We start from the raw sequence: 18,509 nt of genomic DNA, 5'->3' as shown, positions 1-18,509 counted from the left end.
GACTTTTCCTCACGAACGCTGAGGTTCGGACCAAGAATCCTCTGCTTCCACGGGAACCACCCAAGTGCTCCGCTGGACCCGAAAGTTCTCTGCGCCTCCATCACGAGCAGCTCACGTGCTCCCACGGCGAGGCCTGAAACTACACCGGCGAATAGTTCTTCATATCTTGCTAAAGGCAGGATTAAGTAAGATTTTGGCATTTGGGCATAATTAGGATAGTCTTAGGAATTTGCTTTTATTTGAAATAGTGTGAATTTAAACCCAGGTTTATCTGTTACACTGTTAGACACGCAGCGTGTTGATTTATTTTGGTTCTATGTTCTCTCAATTGTTGAATAGATAGGCTGCGCATGCTTCTCTCTTTTATTCTTTACTACTAACATATAGTTCTCTTATTATACATCTTGATCTCATTAAGATTTCAGTGGATTCAGTATGGTTATGAGCTAGTGGGTTAGCTACAGCTTCCCTTTTGTCTGCTTAGCAACACAAAGCTAATCAAGGCCTACCATGTGCTCAGCAGGCCATCAGGCCTGATAAACCACACCTCAGCTAGAAATCCACAAGCTAGCTTTTAGTTAGCTACGGCTAATACCCTTGTCTTTAGCAACACGTGCTCAGTAGGCCTCACCAGGCCTAACAAACACACTTTAGCTAGGCCATAGGGCCTTTAGCAATCTCACACTAGCAACACAAGGCTAAACACAGAGCTAATCCTTTGTTCTGTTTAGATAACATTCTTTTGTTTAGCTACCAACAAGCTAGGCCTCCACCACGTGTAGTTAGCTACACGAGGCTAAACACATGGTCAAGTCCTTCTCTCACACACACACACACACACACACACACACACACCTCACTGCTTGTATATATTGGTTTATTATTTTTCTTTGTATAATAGTCATTTATTAAACAAACTGTGTTTATTTGTGAACAACAATATCTGAAGTCCCCAATCTTCTCAAAGAATTCAAAAAGGGTGCGTATGTTATGTAATATGGTAAGTGATCGTAATAATTTGGAAATATACCATAATTTAGCTGTTTGGTAATTTATTATTAAGCACCAGGATTAATGGTATGATTCACTAAATGATTCCCTAAACGATTCATTGAATGATTCACCAAATGATTCACTAAACGATTCATTGAACGATTCACTAAATGATTCACTGAATGAGACTGATTCTATGGTATGATTCAATTCAAACGAGTCAAATTAAACGATTCAATGGAATTGATTCATTTTAATTATTGACCTTCAAAATTTAATGAGACTGATTTAATGAGTGATCACTTAATATCAATAATTAACTGATTGCACCCACAGCTCCTCTCTTCTTTCTTTTTTGGCACAGCTTGATGATATGTCCGAATTGGCGTCTTCACTGAGGGATAGAAGCTTGCCGTGGTAGTCGCTGGTATTCGCCTCACCAGCACATGCCTCAGGTGGATCCAGTGACTGGTAATGTGTGCGCTTCGGTGCCCAGTCTTTGGGTTGTTTGCTGAGGTGGCGTGTGCGATAGAGGTAGAATGCCATTGTAGCAATCACAGCTACTAGGAGTGGAGGAACCAGGCTTATCACCACTACTGGAATCACATCTTTACTCCTTAGCATTGAGAAATCTAGAGAGAAATGTTGAATGTCAGCACCTATTTTTCTTTCTTTGTCCAGTTAAGCAACTTTATGGGGAAAAGAAACACTTAAAGTAGCTATTATTATTATTATTATTATTATTATTATTATTACCATTTGCTCCCCTCTCAAAGATGAGCTTGTCATTGCAGTCATACTCCTTGATACAGCTGCAGAGAAACAGCATACTGTTCTCGGAGGGCACTGAAGTCATTACACACTCTGTGGAGCTGGTATTAGACAGCACAATGTTCTCCAGTGCATGTTGAGGATTGTGGCATAGAGTCTGCACGCTCACACTATTATTCTCCTTCTTCCTGTGAACAACACACACACACACATATATATATATATACACACAGTGGTGCTTGAAAGTTTGTGAACCCTTTAGAATTTTCAATATTTCTGCATAAATATGACCTAAAACATCATCAGATTTTCACACAAGTCCTAAAAGTAGATAAAGAGAACCCAGTTAAACAAATGAGACAAAAATATTATACTTGGTCATTTATTTATTGAGGAAAATGATCCAATATTCCATATCTGTGAGTGGCAAAAGTATGTGAACCTTTGCTTTCAGTATCTGGTGTGAGCCCCTTGTGCAGCAATAACTGCAACTAAACGTTTGCAGTAACTGTTGATTAGTCCTGCACACCGGCTTGGAGGAATTTTAGCCCATTCCTCCGTACAGAACAGCTTCAACTCTGGTATGTTGGTGGGTTTCCTCACATGAACTGCTCGCTTCAGGTCCTTCCACAACATTTCGATTGGATTAAGGTCAGGACTTTGACTTGGCCATTCCAAAACATTAACTTGATTCTTCTTTAACCATTCTTTGGTAGAATGACTTGTGTGCTTAGGGTCGTTGTTTTGCTGCATGACCCACCTTCTCTTGAGATTCAGTTCATGGACAGATGTCCTGACATTTTCCTTTAGAATTGGCTGGTATAATTCAGAATTCATTGTTCCATCAATGATGGCAAGCCGTCCTGGCCCAGATGCAGCAAAACAGGCCCAAACCACGATACTACCACCATCATGTTTCACAGTTGAGATAAGGTTCTTATGCTGGAATGCAGTCTTTTCCTTCTCCAAACATAACGCTTCTCATTTAAACCAAAAAGTTCTATTTTGGTCTCATCCGTCCACAAAACATTTTTCCAGCAGCCTTCTGGCTTGTCCACGTGATCTTTAGCAAACTGCAGACGAGCAGCAGTGTTCTTTTTGGAGAGCAGTGGCTTTCTCCTTGCAACCCTGCCATGCACACCACTGTTGTTCAGTGTTCTCCTGATGGTAGACTCATGAACATTAACATTAGCCAATGTGAGAGAGGCCTTCAGTTGCTTAGAAGTCACCCTGGGGTCCTTTGTGACCTCGCCGACTATTACATGCCTTGCTCTTGGAGTGATCTTTGTTGGTCGACCACTCCTGGGGAGGGTAACAATGGTGTTGAATTTCCTCCATTTGTACACAATCTGTCTGACTGTGGATTGGTGGAGTCCAAACTCTTTAGAGATGGTTCTGTAACCTTTTCCAGCCTGATGAGCAACAGCAATGCCTTTTCTGAGGTCCTCAGAAATCTCCTTTGTTCGTGCCATGATACACTTCCACAAACATGTGTTGTGAAGATCAGACTTTGATAGATCCCTGTTCTTTAAATAAAACAAGGTGCCCAGTCACACCTGATTGTCATCCCATTGATTGGAAACACCTAACTCTAATTTCACCTTCAAATTAACTGCTAATCCTCGAGGTTCACATACTTTTGCCACTCACAGATATGTAATATTGGATCATTTTCCTCAATAAATAAATGACCAAGTATAATATTTTTGTCTCCTTTGTTTAACTGGGTTCTCTTTATCTACTTTTAGGACTTGTGTGAAAATCTGATGATGTTTTAGGTCATATTTATGCAGAAATATAGAAAATTCTAAAGGGTTCACAAACTTTCAAGCACCACTGTATATATATATATATATATATATATATATATATATATATATATATATATATATATAATATACAGTGGTATGCAAAAGAATGTTTGTTTTTGGGCACCCCTGGTCAAAATTGCTGTTACTGTGAACAGTTAAGCACGTTGAAGATGAAATGATCTTCAAAAGGCATAAAGTTAAAGATGACTTATTCCCTTTATATTTTAAGCAAAAACAATTTTTTATTTTCATCTTTTACATTTTTAAAATGACAAAAAAAGGAAAAGGGCCTGAAGCAAAAGTTTGGGCACCCTGCATGGTTAGTACCTAGTAACACCCCCTTTGGCAAGTATCACAGCTTGTAAACACTTTTTGTAGCCAGCTAATAATCTTTCAGTTCTTACCTGGGGGATTTTCACACATTCATCCTTGCAAAAGGCTTCCAGTTCTACAAGTTTCTTGGGCTGTCTTGCATGCACTGCTCTTTTGAGATCTATCCACAGATTTTCAATGATGTTTAGGTCAGGGGACTGTGAGGCGCCATGGCAAAACCTTCAGCTTGTGCCTCTTGAGGTATTCCATTGTAGATTTTGAGGTGTGGTTTGGATCATTGTCTTATTGGAGGACTTCAGCTTTTTTACAGATGGTGTGATGTTTGCTTCCAGAGTTTGCTGGTATTTATTTGAATTCATGCTTCCCTCGACCAATGAAATGTGCCCTGTGCCACTGGCTGCAACACAACCCCAAAGCATGATCGATCCACACCCATGCTTCAGAGTTGGAGAGGCGTTCTCTTCCTGGAATTTGGCACCCTTTTTTCTCCAAACATACCTTTACACATTGTGGCCAAAAAGTTCTATTTTGATTTCATCAGTCCACAGGACTTGTTTCCAAAATGCATCAGGCTTATTTAGATGTCCATTTGCAAACTTCAGACGCTGAATTTTGTGGCTAGGATGCAGGAAATGTTTTCTTCTGATGACTCTCCCATGAAGGTCATATTTGTTCAGGTGTCGCTGCATAGTAGAACAGTGCACCACCACTCCAGGGTCTGCTAAATCTTTCTGAAGGTCTTTTGCAGTCAAACAGTGTTTTTTATTTGCCTTTCTAGCAATCCAATGAGCAGTTCTTTCAGAAAGTTTTCTTCATCTTCCAGACTTTACCTTGATCTCCACTGTTTCTGTTAACTGCCATTTCTTAATAACATTACGATCTGAGGAAACAGCTACCTGAAAACACTTTGCTACGTTCTTGTAGCCTTCTCCTGCTTTGTGAGCATCAATTATTTTATTATTCAGAATGCGAGGGAGTTGCTTAGAGGAGCCCATGGCTGTTGATTTTAGGGACAAGTTTGAGGAGTCAGAGAATTTATATAGCTTTGAAATCTGCATCATCTGACCTTTCCTAATGAAGAATTTGAACAAGTCACAGCTCAATAAGCTAATTAAGGTCTGGAACCTTGGTAAAAGTTACCTGAGAACTCAAATGTATTGGGGTGCCCAAACTTTCTCATGGTGTTCCTTTTCTTTTTTCACTCTCCAATTGTACAAAACAAAAATAATACACAAATCTTGCAGAAAACGCTGAAAAGAAATGTGTCATCTTTACCTTTATGCCTTTTGGTGATCAGTTCATCTTCTGCTCACTTAACTATTCACAGTAACAGACATTTTCAGTAAGGGTGCCCAAACTTTTGCATGCCAATATATATATCACTAAAACAGCTATGAGACAGCTGAATGTTTGAGAATCCACTGTTCTTCTAGGTTTAATGTATGGTCAGTAGACCTTTTTTTTTTAACATAAGAATGCTGTTTGACAGCAAAAAATATGAATAACAAGTGATCAGGGAAGCCCTGCGCAGGAGTTTTATTTGTACTTCTTGCCAAAGTCAGCTCTTTTCTAAAGGTTATAAATGTGTTTGTTATTCATCCTGTATTCTTGAGGAGTTTTTATCTGACTCTTTTATTCAAGCCATGTTTTTTCGGTGCTCCCCTGAGCACTGGCTATCTCTCGCTACACAGCCAGATTCTACTACACGGTCAATCAAAGGTCAGTTCTATAAACTTCCCAGAAAAACTCCTTGGGTGCCAAACTGGGTGGAACTAGTTTAGCGGAAATCTTTAAAAACAGAGTCCATTATTATAGCAATGGTCCAGAGAGGCATACCTCCATAGGCGGTTTTAAACGGGGGCCAGGGGGGGCCAGTGCCCCTGTAAAATTGCTCCTGGCCCCTGTTGTGGCCCCTGTGCTGAACAGGTAACAAGATTTATTAATTTTGACGTGCGCTGGCTCGAAGATCGGAACTGACATGACGGAGTGTTCTACACGGACTCCTTAAAGCGCTACACGCACACTGTTACCTGCAGCAGAAAGATCAGCAGCAGCGCGAATTGTAAACTTCGGACACAGATAACAGCTGCAGCCCTGCAAGAACTAGGCTACTGCGAAGAGGCGAAGGTAAGGAAAATTATTCAATTTCGTAACGTCAGTGTTTGCACATATCCGTGTTTTACTGTTGTTGTTCACTACAATAATAAATCCGTTTTATTGCGCTTTCTTAAAAGTGCGTTGCACAGCAATAAGTAGCCTAACTTAATATTTTTGGGAAATGGATAAAATAACCGACAGTGTTTAACCTTCTTGTAAAACTTTAATGGCCTTTTGATATGTAGAGGCTACATTCTTCTCCGTTTACTTTTTAGTATAGACCTACTGTAGGCTGTCATCATGGAAAGGAGCAAGAAGGACATTATGTCCTTTTTTGCCCCTGTTGGCAAAAAGCAACATAGAGAGAGTAAGGAAGATGAAGATTATGAAAGAGGAGAGAGAGCCAGAGGTGGTGGTTGGAGAGGTGGAAAGTGAGGCATCTGAAAGGCAATCTGAGAGTGAGGATGAAGACATTCAGGATCAGATTGAGGGACAGAATGAGGGACAACCCAACAAGTCATTGGGACAACCAGATTCACCATGCATATCAAGTACAGCACAGGTTTGTGATGTTGAACAAATGTATGTGTGTGAGCGAGCAGTGTCGACCTACAATTCATATAGCCTACCCTGAAAGTGTGAAGTCTGAATAATAATTAATAAATATAAAATACAAATAATAGATATAATAATAAATGAATAATGATAAATAAGTGTTGTTCTCAGTCGCACTCTCATATTTACTGTATTCATCTTTCTCCAGATATCAGCAAGTGCTTGGACAACACTCCAGTGCAGCCACGTCTGAAGAAAAGATTCATTGTATGCAAAAATAGAAATCTTATTTTACAAAAAAGAGAAACATGGTTTTAAGATTTACTGAGCACAATTTATTTTATGTTTAGGCTATTGAGACAGAATGTTTATCTCATTGTATTTATGCTCAATGTATTTTGTTTTGGTTTTAAATAAACTAAACAAAACATTTTGAACGCCTAAATATTGCCATGTTTTGCTCATATGTGCCCCCCTGAAAAAACACTGGCCCCACCTCGGCCCCCCTAGTAATTTTGGTCTAGAACCGCCAGTGCATACCTCAGCTAAAAGTTGTCATGTTAGAGCTCAGATTGTAGCTAATTTAGAAAAAAAAAATCTTATCCTCATATACATTTAAATATTAATTCACTGTCTTATGCCAACCTAAAGAATTAAGACATCACAATGTATTACTTGATTTCAAGCTGAGGTTGTACTGTGTATGTCACTCACAGTTCTGTAATTCTTACATTTGTGTAAGACAAAACGTTAGAACTGAGCTTTGTGGGCTGCGGCTGTGGGATGACATGAATCATATGCAACGTCCGAGAATTCAACCACATCTCCAGACTCAGCTGTAGCCCACTCACACCCCAACACAGTGGGAACCAGTGGTGGCTTGGCTTAGTGATGTTTAATTCTATAAATAAAAAGTGGCATAGGCTAGACTTACCATATAGCCACACAGACCTCCTCGGTATACATACAAAAGGAGCTTAAGCTGCAGTTGCTCATGCAGATGTTGTCTTCACACACAGGACTGGACTGGTCACACCACTTACAAAGGTTAGTCGTTATGTGAGTGAAGGCACTGGCCTGAAATACTAAAATGTGCACAAATACAGAATTAACAATTTAGTACACAATGTTTTCATAGTTAAAGAGATATTTAGTCAACAATTATTGGCAAAGTTTGTTATTTAAAAAACAAACGTGGCATGATTATTGGCAGCGCACCGAAAATAAATTGTGTTTGGTTGCAATAAAAAAAAAAAAAAAACGGATCCTTTTTTTTTTTTAACAAAGCTTACAATTTAGGGTGGGCGGCACGGTGGTGTAGTGGTTAGCGCTGTCGCCTCACAGCAAGAAGGTCCGGGTTCGAGCCCCAGGGCCGGCGAGGGCCTTTCTGTGCGGAGTTTGCATGTTCTCCCCGTGTCCGCGTGGGTTTCCTCCGGGTGCTCCGGTTTCCCCCACAGTCCAAAGACATGCAGGTTAGGTTAACTGGTGACTCTAAATTGACCGTAGGTGTGAATGTGAGTGTGAATGGTTGTCTGTGTCTATGTGTCAGCCCTGTGATGATCTGGCAACTTGTCCAGGGTGTACCCCGCCTTTCACCCATAGTCAGCTGGGATAGACTCCAGCTTGCCTGCAACCCTGTAGAACAGGATAAAGTGGCTAGAGATAATGAGATGAGATGAGCTTACAATTTATATTTGTCTGAAATATTTCAATAAAAAATACTCAATATCAATCGAAATGATAAAAAAATCTACAAATCAAAAATGTAATCGTCCGAAATCACATGTACCTCTTTCAGTTCTAGTGTGCAGTACATTTTGTAATATTATCATAATAAAAATGATAACAGGTGATAACAGTGAGCAGTTGCAATTGCAATTCATTACGGTAGATCCAACCCTTTTTTGGGAAGTGCTCCACCCCATCTGGAGACTACAGAAAGCTAAATGGATTTGGATGATACACAGTGTACAGTATATTGTGTGTTGGAATAGGTTTGGTTTAGTTGTCAGTGTGTGTGTATGTGTGTGTTTTGAGGGTGGAGGGCTTCTGAGGGCCTGGGTTATGTCGGGTGTGGGGAGCATTCCTTCCCACGCATCTTCCTTCCGCTATCCGTATTCTGCCACATCACAACAATATTAATTGTTGATTGAAACCAGATGACGGGTGAGCTTGTTTCACTCAGAGAGCGTGGTGATCTAATAGGACTGAGTAAACATGAAAAGAAACAGTGCTGATATTTCACAAAGGCTTCCAGATGTTCACTGATGCCAACCATCAAAATATACAAGTGCGAGAGAGAGAGACTGGTTAAGCAAAAAAAAAAAGCCCCCTCTCCAAACTATAAAGTAATTAAAATCAGCAGTTGACTGCTCCAGAAATAAATTAAAGCCATAAGTGTTCACTCTGGCCAAGTTTGAAGAACAACCCCTCTGTACTTATGGGAAATCCAAAGGCCACATGCTCACAGGAGGCCCAGAGATGTTGGCCTGTAGTTGTTTGGTTTGCAAACACACTTTTCTTCCTTATTCTTTCCTTATAGTTCATGACCTACTCCAATGCAGTATATTAATATTCAGAATAGCATAATGGCACTCGTTTAAACGTACTATCTCTGTTACAATCTTTTTTACTGAACACAGAAGCCAAACAACACAGTTCTGCAAAGAGACCATGCACCGTTATGTGGTAAGTCCTGAAAGTTAGAAGAGATTTCTTGGTTTACAGCCTTGTTCTCACTATTGCACAATTTCTCCAATGCACCTGATTCAATAAACCGGACGGTCTGATCCTTATCTTCTGAGATGAACAGGACGTGTGCTTGAAAATGAAACATGCTAAACTAGATGCTGTAGGGAACTTTTCAAGCACAAGTCTTCTCAAGATGCAGTAATCACTTTCTGCCACTATGTGGCACGATGACCTCCATTCAATAGCCTTGAAAGCATTTTGTGAATAAATTAATAACAGCATAATCAAAACATCACTCGCTGGCCCTGTCACATGTATATTATGATATACAGATGTCTTCAAGATTTCCTCTAAAGGTCCAGGGCCAAAAATGATCCAATGTGTTTTGGAGCAAAATGTGAACTTACGAACTAATGGGCTCTTCCAAGATCATGAGAGAGGAATTAATTATTAAATGAACTTAGGGACTGTTCTTACAACTAACAAATGAATACCTATTATCTAATGCCAAATATTTGTTTATCCTGTTTATGATCATTTGGATTCTCTGCCCCCAAGTTACCACAAAAGAAAGACAACTTTTGGACGCAGAAGAGAGAAAGATTACAGTCCCTGTCTCTGTCATCACAGCTCTTTTGAGACTGGGGTGACTTAGAGCCCTATAACATCTTATTCTTTGCTGTAACTGGGACAATTTGAGCATTGTGTGAAATGATGATGGCAGGGCTGAGAAGAGACTGTCACGTCACATTCTCTGTGTCTTTTGTCTCTCTGCGTGTTGTTTAAATTCATTAGAACTGGCACCATGTGCCCACTGTCTTTCTTCGTAATTACCTAATTTATCTTCATTAGGCACCGTTCTCAACAACAGTTAGAGGGCTGTGTGAATAAATGAAGAGCTTATGAGTTTGATCTCTATAACAACACTGTAATGATTTATAACTGGTGTTCAATCTAAAACTGTTCTCTCCAACTCAGTCCATTTAAGGAAGCCTCTGCAATATAGCAAAGATCATTTGGGGACTCAAGATAGAAGATCCACTGACGTTTTATATGGACATTTTTCTTTTTCTTCACAGAATCAACCCTGCTCTTCGAGTATAACGTTGTTACAATAAGCTAATCAGTTAATCAATACACATATTATACAGCAATACTTCATATTAAATTGTGACGACCTGTTTCAGATAAACAAATGCAAATTACAGAGTAGAAAGACTGAGCTGATTGTCTTCTTATATTCCAAGAAATTTATTAAACTTACTTATATGTTAAATCACAAATATATTTTTTTAAATACTATAAAGATCTGTAGAAACATTCCTGATTATCTTTTTATTATGATCTACCTTCACCCAGAAGGAAATGCATTGTACTGTGCAAAAGTCTTCGGCACATGGAAAGAAATGAATGTAGAGCAAACATGCCTTCAAAAATAACACAATTAAATGTTTCTATATTTTTTAAAATAACTATAAACTGTAATAAATGAAGCAAAGCCAATATCTGCTGTGACGTCCCTTTGCTTAAAAACAACCTCAGATACAATTTGTTCAGTTTTATAAAGAAATAAGCTGTAGGTTTTACTGAGCATCTCACAGAACCAGCCACAGTTCTTCTGGACACTTTGACTGTCACGCTTGCTTTTTATTTTTGCAGCAAAACCAAGCAACCTTCATTCTGTTGTTTTTATCTGGAAAGTGGTCTTCTTATGTAATATGCTGCTTTCTTTACTGACATACAAAGATTTTCCCTGAACATTTACTTTTGTGCTGGAAAACTGTTTTGTAATCGAAAATGTACTGACTCAGTAGTCATGAAATAAAAATGTGCAATAAATTTTGTGCTAAAAAAAAATAGGGTGCATAAGACTTACACAGTATCCTGTTGTTTGTTTGTGTTCATAATTTCACCCTTGTTCAAAGCATATAGGTCAAACTGTGACATATAGTTGGACTGGAAAAGTCAATAGAGCTGAAGAGTTTGTTGCATTTCTTGTGGATAAAATATTATTGCTTATCGAATTAATATATGAAAGCTATCATAGCCTAGAATGGATTCATAAAACAAACACATAAGTGCGTAACTCATTTATGTTCAAATACAAATCGATGATAACTTTTACACAGATGATTTCAGTCCTGAAGAGAAGAGATTTCTGATTCAGTTCTCAGACTTCAGCCTCAGACTTGACTAGATATAAGGACAAATGTGTTTATTTCCCTTTGTTTTTTTGGTTTTGTTTTTCCAATGAGAAATCCAGTACCTTATAAGAAGCAGGCTATGTCAACATAATTCTCAGCAGCACATCAAAATACTAAATAGTATGTCAAAATACTAGCCGCCATGTTAATTATTTGCAGCCAACTAAATACAAATCAAGTCTTATGGCTATCTAAAACCACATGTGTTTATGTTCTCCTAATGTAATAGTCTCTAGGCTGTTTGGTATGGTCGTATGCAGTTTTGGACAGAGACAGTCTCTCGACTCGTATGTCGCTGGCTGCAAATAATGTGAACACAAAAGAAAGTGGAGATGACTATAAGAAACTCTGCTTTTCTACTCACGGAGCGACAGAAGGACACATATGAAAGGCGTGACTCTCCAGCCCCTGAGCTCCATCGTTTTCCCCCAGTCAAGATCTTCTTAAGTCACTAAGACTCTTCTTTGACCTTCCTCACTGTCAGAAACAAAGAAAAGTTCGCATGGATAGAAGTTTTAGAGGCTGTCCTGTGAGCTGGAAGAGCTGAGCCGCTTGGACCGACGCGTTTCTGGCCTCGGAGGCGGATCCAGATGTTTTCAATCCAGCTGTGGCAAGCGGCCCGCCCAGGAACTGCAGTTTATTCATGCAGACAAGTGGTCTGTTCAAGAGCCTATCAATCTACTAATAAGCTTTATCAGCAAAAGAAAAAAAAAAAGCTTAAAAGATTAAATGATACTGTACCAATAATTTCGACTTGTAGGCTATAGGTTTATTGTTACACAGACCTATCAGTTCAACAATGACAGTGAGTGTGAGCTCTGACAGGAACAAAATAATATATCTTAAAGATGGAAAAGTCAAAAGGTACATAATAGTGTGACTAGACACACTGACATATGGCGTCGTTGTCTTTGCCAACACAGAATAAATTGACTATTGAATCAAATAAATACAGTCAGTGTTGGTTTATCCATCCATCCATTATCTGTAGCCACTTATCCTGTTGTCGCAGGCAAGCTGGAGCCTATCCCAGTTGACTATGGGCGAGAGGCGGGGTACACCCTGGACAAGTCACCAGTTCATCGCAGGGCTGACACATAGAGACAAACAACCAGTCACACTCACATTCACACCTACGGTCAATTTAGAGCCACCAGTTAGCCTAACTGCATGTCTTTGGACTGTGGGGGAAACCGGAGCACCCGGAGGAAACCCACGCGGACACGGGGAGAACATGCAAACTCCACACAGAAAGGCCCCTGTCGGCCACGGGGCTCGAACCCAGAACCTTCTTGCTGTGAGGCGACAGTGCTAAGCACTACACATCCCAATGCTGGTTTAATTCATGCAGCCCGTATTAGTGCTTCTTAGCCAGGGACCTCTTTCAGATAGTGTTTAAAATCCCACACATATACAGATCAAATATCCATTCCAGGGCGGCACGGTGGTGTAATGGTTAGCGCTGTCGCCTCACAGCAAGAAGGTCCGGGTTCGAGTCCCGTGGCCGGCAAGGGCCTTTCTGTGCGGAGTTTGCATGTTCTCCCCGTGTCCGTGTGGGTTTCCTCCGGGTGCTCCGGTTTCCCCCACAGTCCAAAGACATGCAGGTTAGGTTAACTGGTGACTCTAAATTGACCGTAGGTGTGAATGGTTGTCTGTGTCTATGTGTCAGCCCTGTGATGACCTGGCGACTTGTCCAGGGTGTACCCTGCCTTTCGCCCGTAGTCAGCTGGGATAGGCTCCAGCTTGCCTGCGACCCTGTAGAAGGATAAAGCGGCTACAGATAATGAGATGAGATGAGATGAGATGAGATATCCATTCCATTCATTATCTGTAGCTGCTGATCCTGTTCTACAGGGTCACAGGCAAGCTGGAGCCTATCCCAGCTGACTATGGGCAAGAGGCGGGGTACACCATGGACAAGTCACCAGATCATCACAGGGCTGACACATAGACACAGACAACCATTCACACCTACGGTTAACTTAGATCCACCAATTAACCTAACCTGCATGTCTTTGGACTGTGGGGGAAACCGGAGCACCCAGAGGAAACCCATGCAGACACGGGGAGAACATGCAAACTCTACACAGAAAGGCCCTCGCCGGCCACGGGGCTCAAACCCAGAACCTTCTTGCTGTGAGGCGACAGTGTTAACCACTACACAACCCAGTGTTGGTTTAATTCATGCTAATAATTGTAGCCCGTATTAGTGCTTCTTAGCCAGGGACTTCTTTCAGATAGTGTTTAAAAACCCACACATATACAGATCAAATATATTGGGGATATTATTGTCTCGAATGGTTAGCACATTTCCCAGATTTATTACAATGCTGTTGTTGTTGTTGTTTTTAATTAAAATTGATGTTTATTAGATTAGATGAGTCCAACAACAACAATAATAATAATAGTAGTAGTAAATTTATTATTATTATTATTATTACTATTATTATTATTATAAAGCAGGCTGTTTTCAAAGAGTCAACTAAGCAAGTTTCTGAGAGGTGAAATGCGCATGCGCGGGTGATAAACTACAAGACAGTGAGGATGATGGCGGATTCGGGAAGTGAGGATATAGCTGTGGTGGGAAACACCGACTTGACGCCTTCAGCGTTAGAAAACAACATTAAAAACACGGTAAAATGTAGCTGGTTGTGTTTTTAATCACCTTTATTGCCGGGTGAGTGTGAGCTTTAGGCCGAGTTGAGGGAGCAGGCTGAGTGTGAGTCCTCGGGGTCGCCTGATCTCTGACTTACAGCTGCAGGATCTCTCTCTCTCTCTGCCTTTATTTAAAGCTCCAGAGACACCCAATCTCGTTACTGAGCTGCTTTCCTGACTTTTATTTATGAATGAAAGGTGTGATATTATTGTTTGTTCATCATCATCATCATGGAGTTCCGTTGTGATAAACTGTTGAGCCTTTACCTGTCCCGTCACAACACTGCAGTTAGCGAGCTAGCTAGCTAACCTGGCTAACTAGCTAACTTAACACAGTTTTATCACTCAACTTTAACATTACCTGAATATACACCTCACCATTCGTTAATTATGTATAGTTTAATTGTGTAATTATGTAAAAAAAAAAAAGGCCTGACAAAATGTTTAAAAAAATGTTTTTCCCTTGGGTTTTGCATGAATGTCACGTGATCTATCCTCAAATCCTGATGACTGTAAGACATTAACTCTCTTTACCTTCATCTTATTAATAGCTAAATGGGAATATAAATCATTCCTGTACAATATATATATCCTAATAGTCCATTTTTTATTACTACTACTACTACTACTACTAATAATAATAATAATAATAATCATGCAATTCTTTGTGTCTGATTAGTTTTGCTATGTGAATGTGTGTGCCTAAGTAAGTACAGTACATGTTTCAGATTTTAATCTGTTTACAAGAGTTTTCAGGTTTGCCTGGCTTCATACTAACATTTTAGGCAGACATACTGTGCAGACCAAATCAACGAAGTTGGCTCAGCATTTGAAATTCATCAGACATTCAGTGAGGATGCAGAACATACAACCCCAATTCCAAAAAAGTTGGGACGCTGTGTAAACTGCAAATAAAAACAGAACGTGATAATTTGGGAATCATGGAAACCCTACGTTTCATTGAAAATAATACAATGGCAACATATCAAATGTTGAAACTGAGAATTAAAAAAAAAAAGGATATTTTGGATTTGATGTAGGGCTGGGCGATATGAGAGAAAATTATATCACGATATATTTTTTCAAAATTTTCGATAACGATATATATCACGATATAAATCAAATCACCATTTTTGTATTTTCTTTAATTTTCTGCTCAAAATATGAACATTACAAATTAGTAGTTCCTTCCTAATTAACAAAAATAGCTTAACAAGCCTTCAAGTTTCACAGAACCAAAACAAACTGGATGCACATTCTTTTGTTCTTTTTGTTCAAATGAATAAATTGAAACTGAAAAATAAAAACTATATACCATTGTTAATCATTTGTGCAAATTCTAGCAGCTTTCAAATAAACATAAAAGACATATTGACATGTAAACCTTATGCTGCAAGGAGAAAAAAAGTGCAATCTTGTACGTCAGTGTGTTTAAGGTTTTGTGTAACACTTTGTTGTATGTCCGATTTTAAATATCCAAAATACCTCCACACAACCGAAGATCTCTGGCCCTTCTTTTCAACGATGTCCTCCAGGGCAGTGCTCTGACTTTCCTGTTCAGAACTCCGGTCAGTCGGCTTCTCGCTCATTTTTATACAGGGTTCCTACAGATATTTTATGTTGAATTTACTACCTTTTTACTACCTTCACAATTTTTTTTACTACCACAGCGACAATTTGGATTTGGACATTTTCTCACAATTTAACAAGGTAATCTTTGAGTGTATGTGTTAGTCCAAGTGAATGTGCTACATATAAGTTAGTGACAACTCTACCCAAAGAGTTGGATTGATGAGACAAGATAGAAAGAAAATCTGAACGTACCGGTAGTGTAACTCTTTCCCTTTGGACGCATAATAGAACCTCCCATTGCTAGGGCTACACATGGAGTAATGCATATTTGCATAAAAGAAAACAAACTTCCACATACAAGTTATAATTTTATTGAACTGTGAAACTGTGGCCCATAACCTCTTAACGGGTACACGGATTTGCACTAAACCTTGTGTGTCAACACTTCACATTAGGTACAAGATCTGATTACATTTTGTCGGCCAACACTTTCAAGATGGCCAACCTTTTGTTTGTGGAATAATCTTTTGAACAGGTGAACAGATTTGCACAAAAAATCTTATGTGCTTAGGTACATCAACTCATTACATTTAGATCAGGTCAAATGGCAAACACGAACCCACACACACACACACACATGACAAAGACAAGACACACACCCTAAAGATACAAAACACACAGAACCCAAGCCCTATTTTGGCAGTCTCTCAACACATTGCCAAGTTTGCTTAAGATAGTCATTTGCACCAGTCCTGTAGTCGTGAAGGCCCGTGGGCAGAGTCAACACCTTCCTCCCAGAGATCAGTGTTTTAGAGGGTTAATCTTAATCATTTGAACAGTTCAACAGATTTGCTCATCACATTTTGGATGCCTCAAATGGCGCGCGCACAACACAACGCACCAGGCGCGCGCACACAACACAACGCACCAGGGGCGCGCACACAACACAACGCACCAGGCGTGCGCGCACAACGCATTACATGTGCCTCGATCAACTTTTCAATGAGCGCCTCTCGCCGATTGCCATCTACCGCCTTTAGCCAGTCTTTAAAATCAGGTTCCTCCAGCCAGAGGTCTGAAAATTTGCATTTCCCCATTGTTTAATTCTTGTGCAGATGTCGCCAGTCGGGTCAACAGATAGATTCGACTAGAGCCGTATAAACAAAGTCAGTCTCGTACTAAACAATCTCTGGTATAAATTTATACTGGATTCGACCGTTATTGGAATTCAATGCGCATGCGCCACCAACTCCTCACTGCGGTCCTCCTCGATACATAAAAATAAATTCGCCCAAATGTAGTAATTTATGGATATTATGGCATGCAGGTTAATTAAACGAATTAGAAAACACATAGGCCCAGTTGGATGGGGGTCAAAAAATTTTACTACCACGTCAGATTACGTTTACTACCTTTTACTACTTTTTACTGGCCATAATTTAGCCTATTTTAATTAACTACCTTTTAAAACCCCGCGGGAACCCTGTTATAATCGCTTTGTTTCACGATTTGTTGGAGAAATGCCGCGCTCCTGCAAACTTCACCACAGCCATGCTGTGCGTTGCTGCTACACGTGTGTGTTTGTGTGTGCACGCAACCTAACTTGACGTGGCTCTCTTCCAACTGATTGGTTACGTGCGGTACTGTTTAGTTATGATTGGCTATTCGCGTGTCTGTCAAAACTTCGGATGAAGTAATTTTATTGAAGGCGTAGGCTTATCGTAGGCATATCGTACGTGTCTAATTTCTAATCGTAGAGATTTTATATCGTGAATAACATCGTAATCGTAAAATCGCCCAGCCCTAATTTGATGTCAACAACACGTTTCAAAAAAGTGGGGACAGGGGCATGTTTACCACTGTGTTGCGGTGCCTTTAGTTTTAACAACACTTTTGGGAACTGAAGAGAGCAATTGCTGTAGTTTTTAAAAGAGAAATGTTGTCCTATTCTTGCCTGATATACAATTTCAGTTGCTCAACAGTTAGAAGTCACCTTTGTCATGTTTTGTGCTTCATAATGCATCAAATGTTTTAAATGGGTGACTGGTCTGGACTGTAGGCAGGCCAGTTTAGCACCTGGACTCTCTTACTACACAGCCATGAAGTTTTAACATGTGCAAAATAGCGGTTTGGTGTTGTCTTGCTGAAAGAAGGAAGGCCTTTGCTGAAAAGAGTTTGTCTGGATGGCAGAAGTCTTTCCTTCTGAGAGACTTGGTCTCTCTGGGACACCCCCCCCGCTTTTTTTTTTAAATACCCAGTCATGTTATTGACCTGTTGCTAATTAACCAAATTTTTTTATTTATTTTTTGCATTACACAACTTTTTCAGTCTTTTGTTGTTCCGTCCCAACTTTTCTGAAACGTGTTGCTGACATAAAGTTCAAAATGAGCATATATTTTTCAAAAAAACAAGAATTTCTGTTTCAACATTTGATATGTTATCTTTGTACTGTTTTCAATGAAGCAGGGTTTCCATGATTTTGCAAACCTTCACATTGTTTTTATTTGTTTTACAGTGTCGCAACTTTTTTGGAATTGGCGTTGTGTACACAGTTTAAAAAAAAAAAGGGAGGGGGAGGGGGGTTAAAATATCATTACTTTTTGTGCTGTTATTCTCAGATTTTATTTAGTTTAAATATTGATAACATACCGATGTATAGGATAATGTGTGCATTTCATGGTATTTTGACATCCTTTTTTGCAGAATGTTATGAAGATATGAAATGCCAACCAACTTTTTTTTTTTTTTGCACTCACTATTCCTTCTTGCTGTCCGTTTCAGTAATTTCTTATTGATGTTTCATTTGTTGTGATGGATTAATTTTAAA

At 39.6% G+C, this 18,509-nt stretch overlaps 2 protein-coding genes across 4 annotated transcripts in view; one reads left to right on the top strand and one right to left on the bottom strand.

The window, feature by feature from the left end:
* Positions 1-18,509, top strand: part of snx4 (sorting nexin 4) — a 138,995-nt gene that overhangs the window by 14,724 nt on the left and 105,762 nt on the right. The window contains exon 1 of one of the 3 annotated variants that reach the window (XM_060930226.1): positions 13,963-14,089. The exons of the other annotated variants lie outside the window; for them this stretch is intronic. The gene's annotated coding sequence lies outside the window, so the exon portion shown is untranslated. Of the gene's footprint in view, positions 1-13,962; positions 14,090-18,509 lie in introns of those variants that run through there. 3 annotated transcript variants of the gene reach the window in all.
* On the bottom strand, positions 892-12,052 carry LOC132891998 (TGF-beta receptor type-2-like). Its single transcript, XM_060930231.1, has 4 exons — positions 11,820-12,052; positions 7,495-7,645; positions 1,750-1,952; positions 892-1,625 (listed from the first exon to the last, which is right to left on the bottom strand). Exons 1-4 carry the CDS (start codon positions 11,872-11,874, stop codon positions 1,303-1,305), a joined length of 732 nt encoding a protein of 243 aa, XP_060786214.1. The 5' UTR covers positions 11,875-12,052; the 3' UTR covers positions 892-1,302.

The sequence above is a fragment of the Neoarius graeffei genome, chromosome 9, assembly GCF_027579695.1.
Source record: "Neoarius graeffei isolate fNeoGra1 chromosome 9, fNeoGra1.pri, whole genome shotgun sequence".
Lineage (NCBI taxonomy): Eukaryota > Metazoa > Chordata > Actinopteri > Siluriformes > Ariidae > Neoarius > Neoarius graeffei.
The sequence above is the reverse complement of the archived record's forward strand: the minus strand, read 5'-3'. Positions and strand labels throughout refer to the sequence as shown.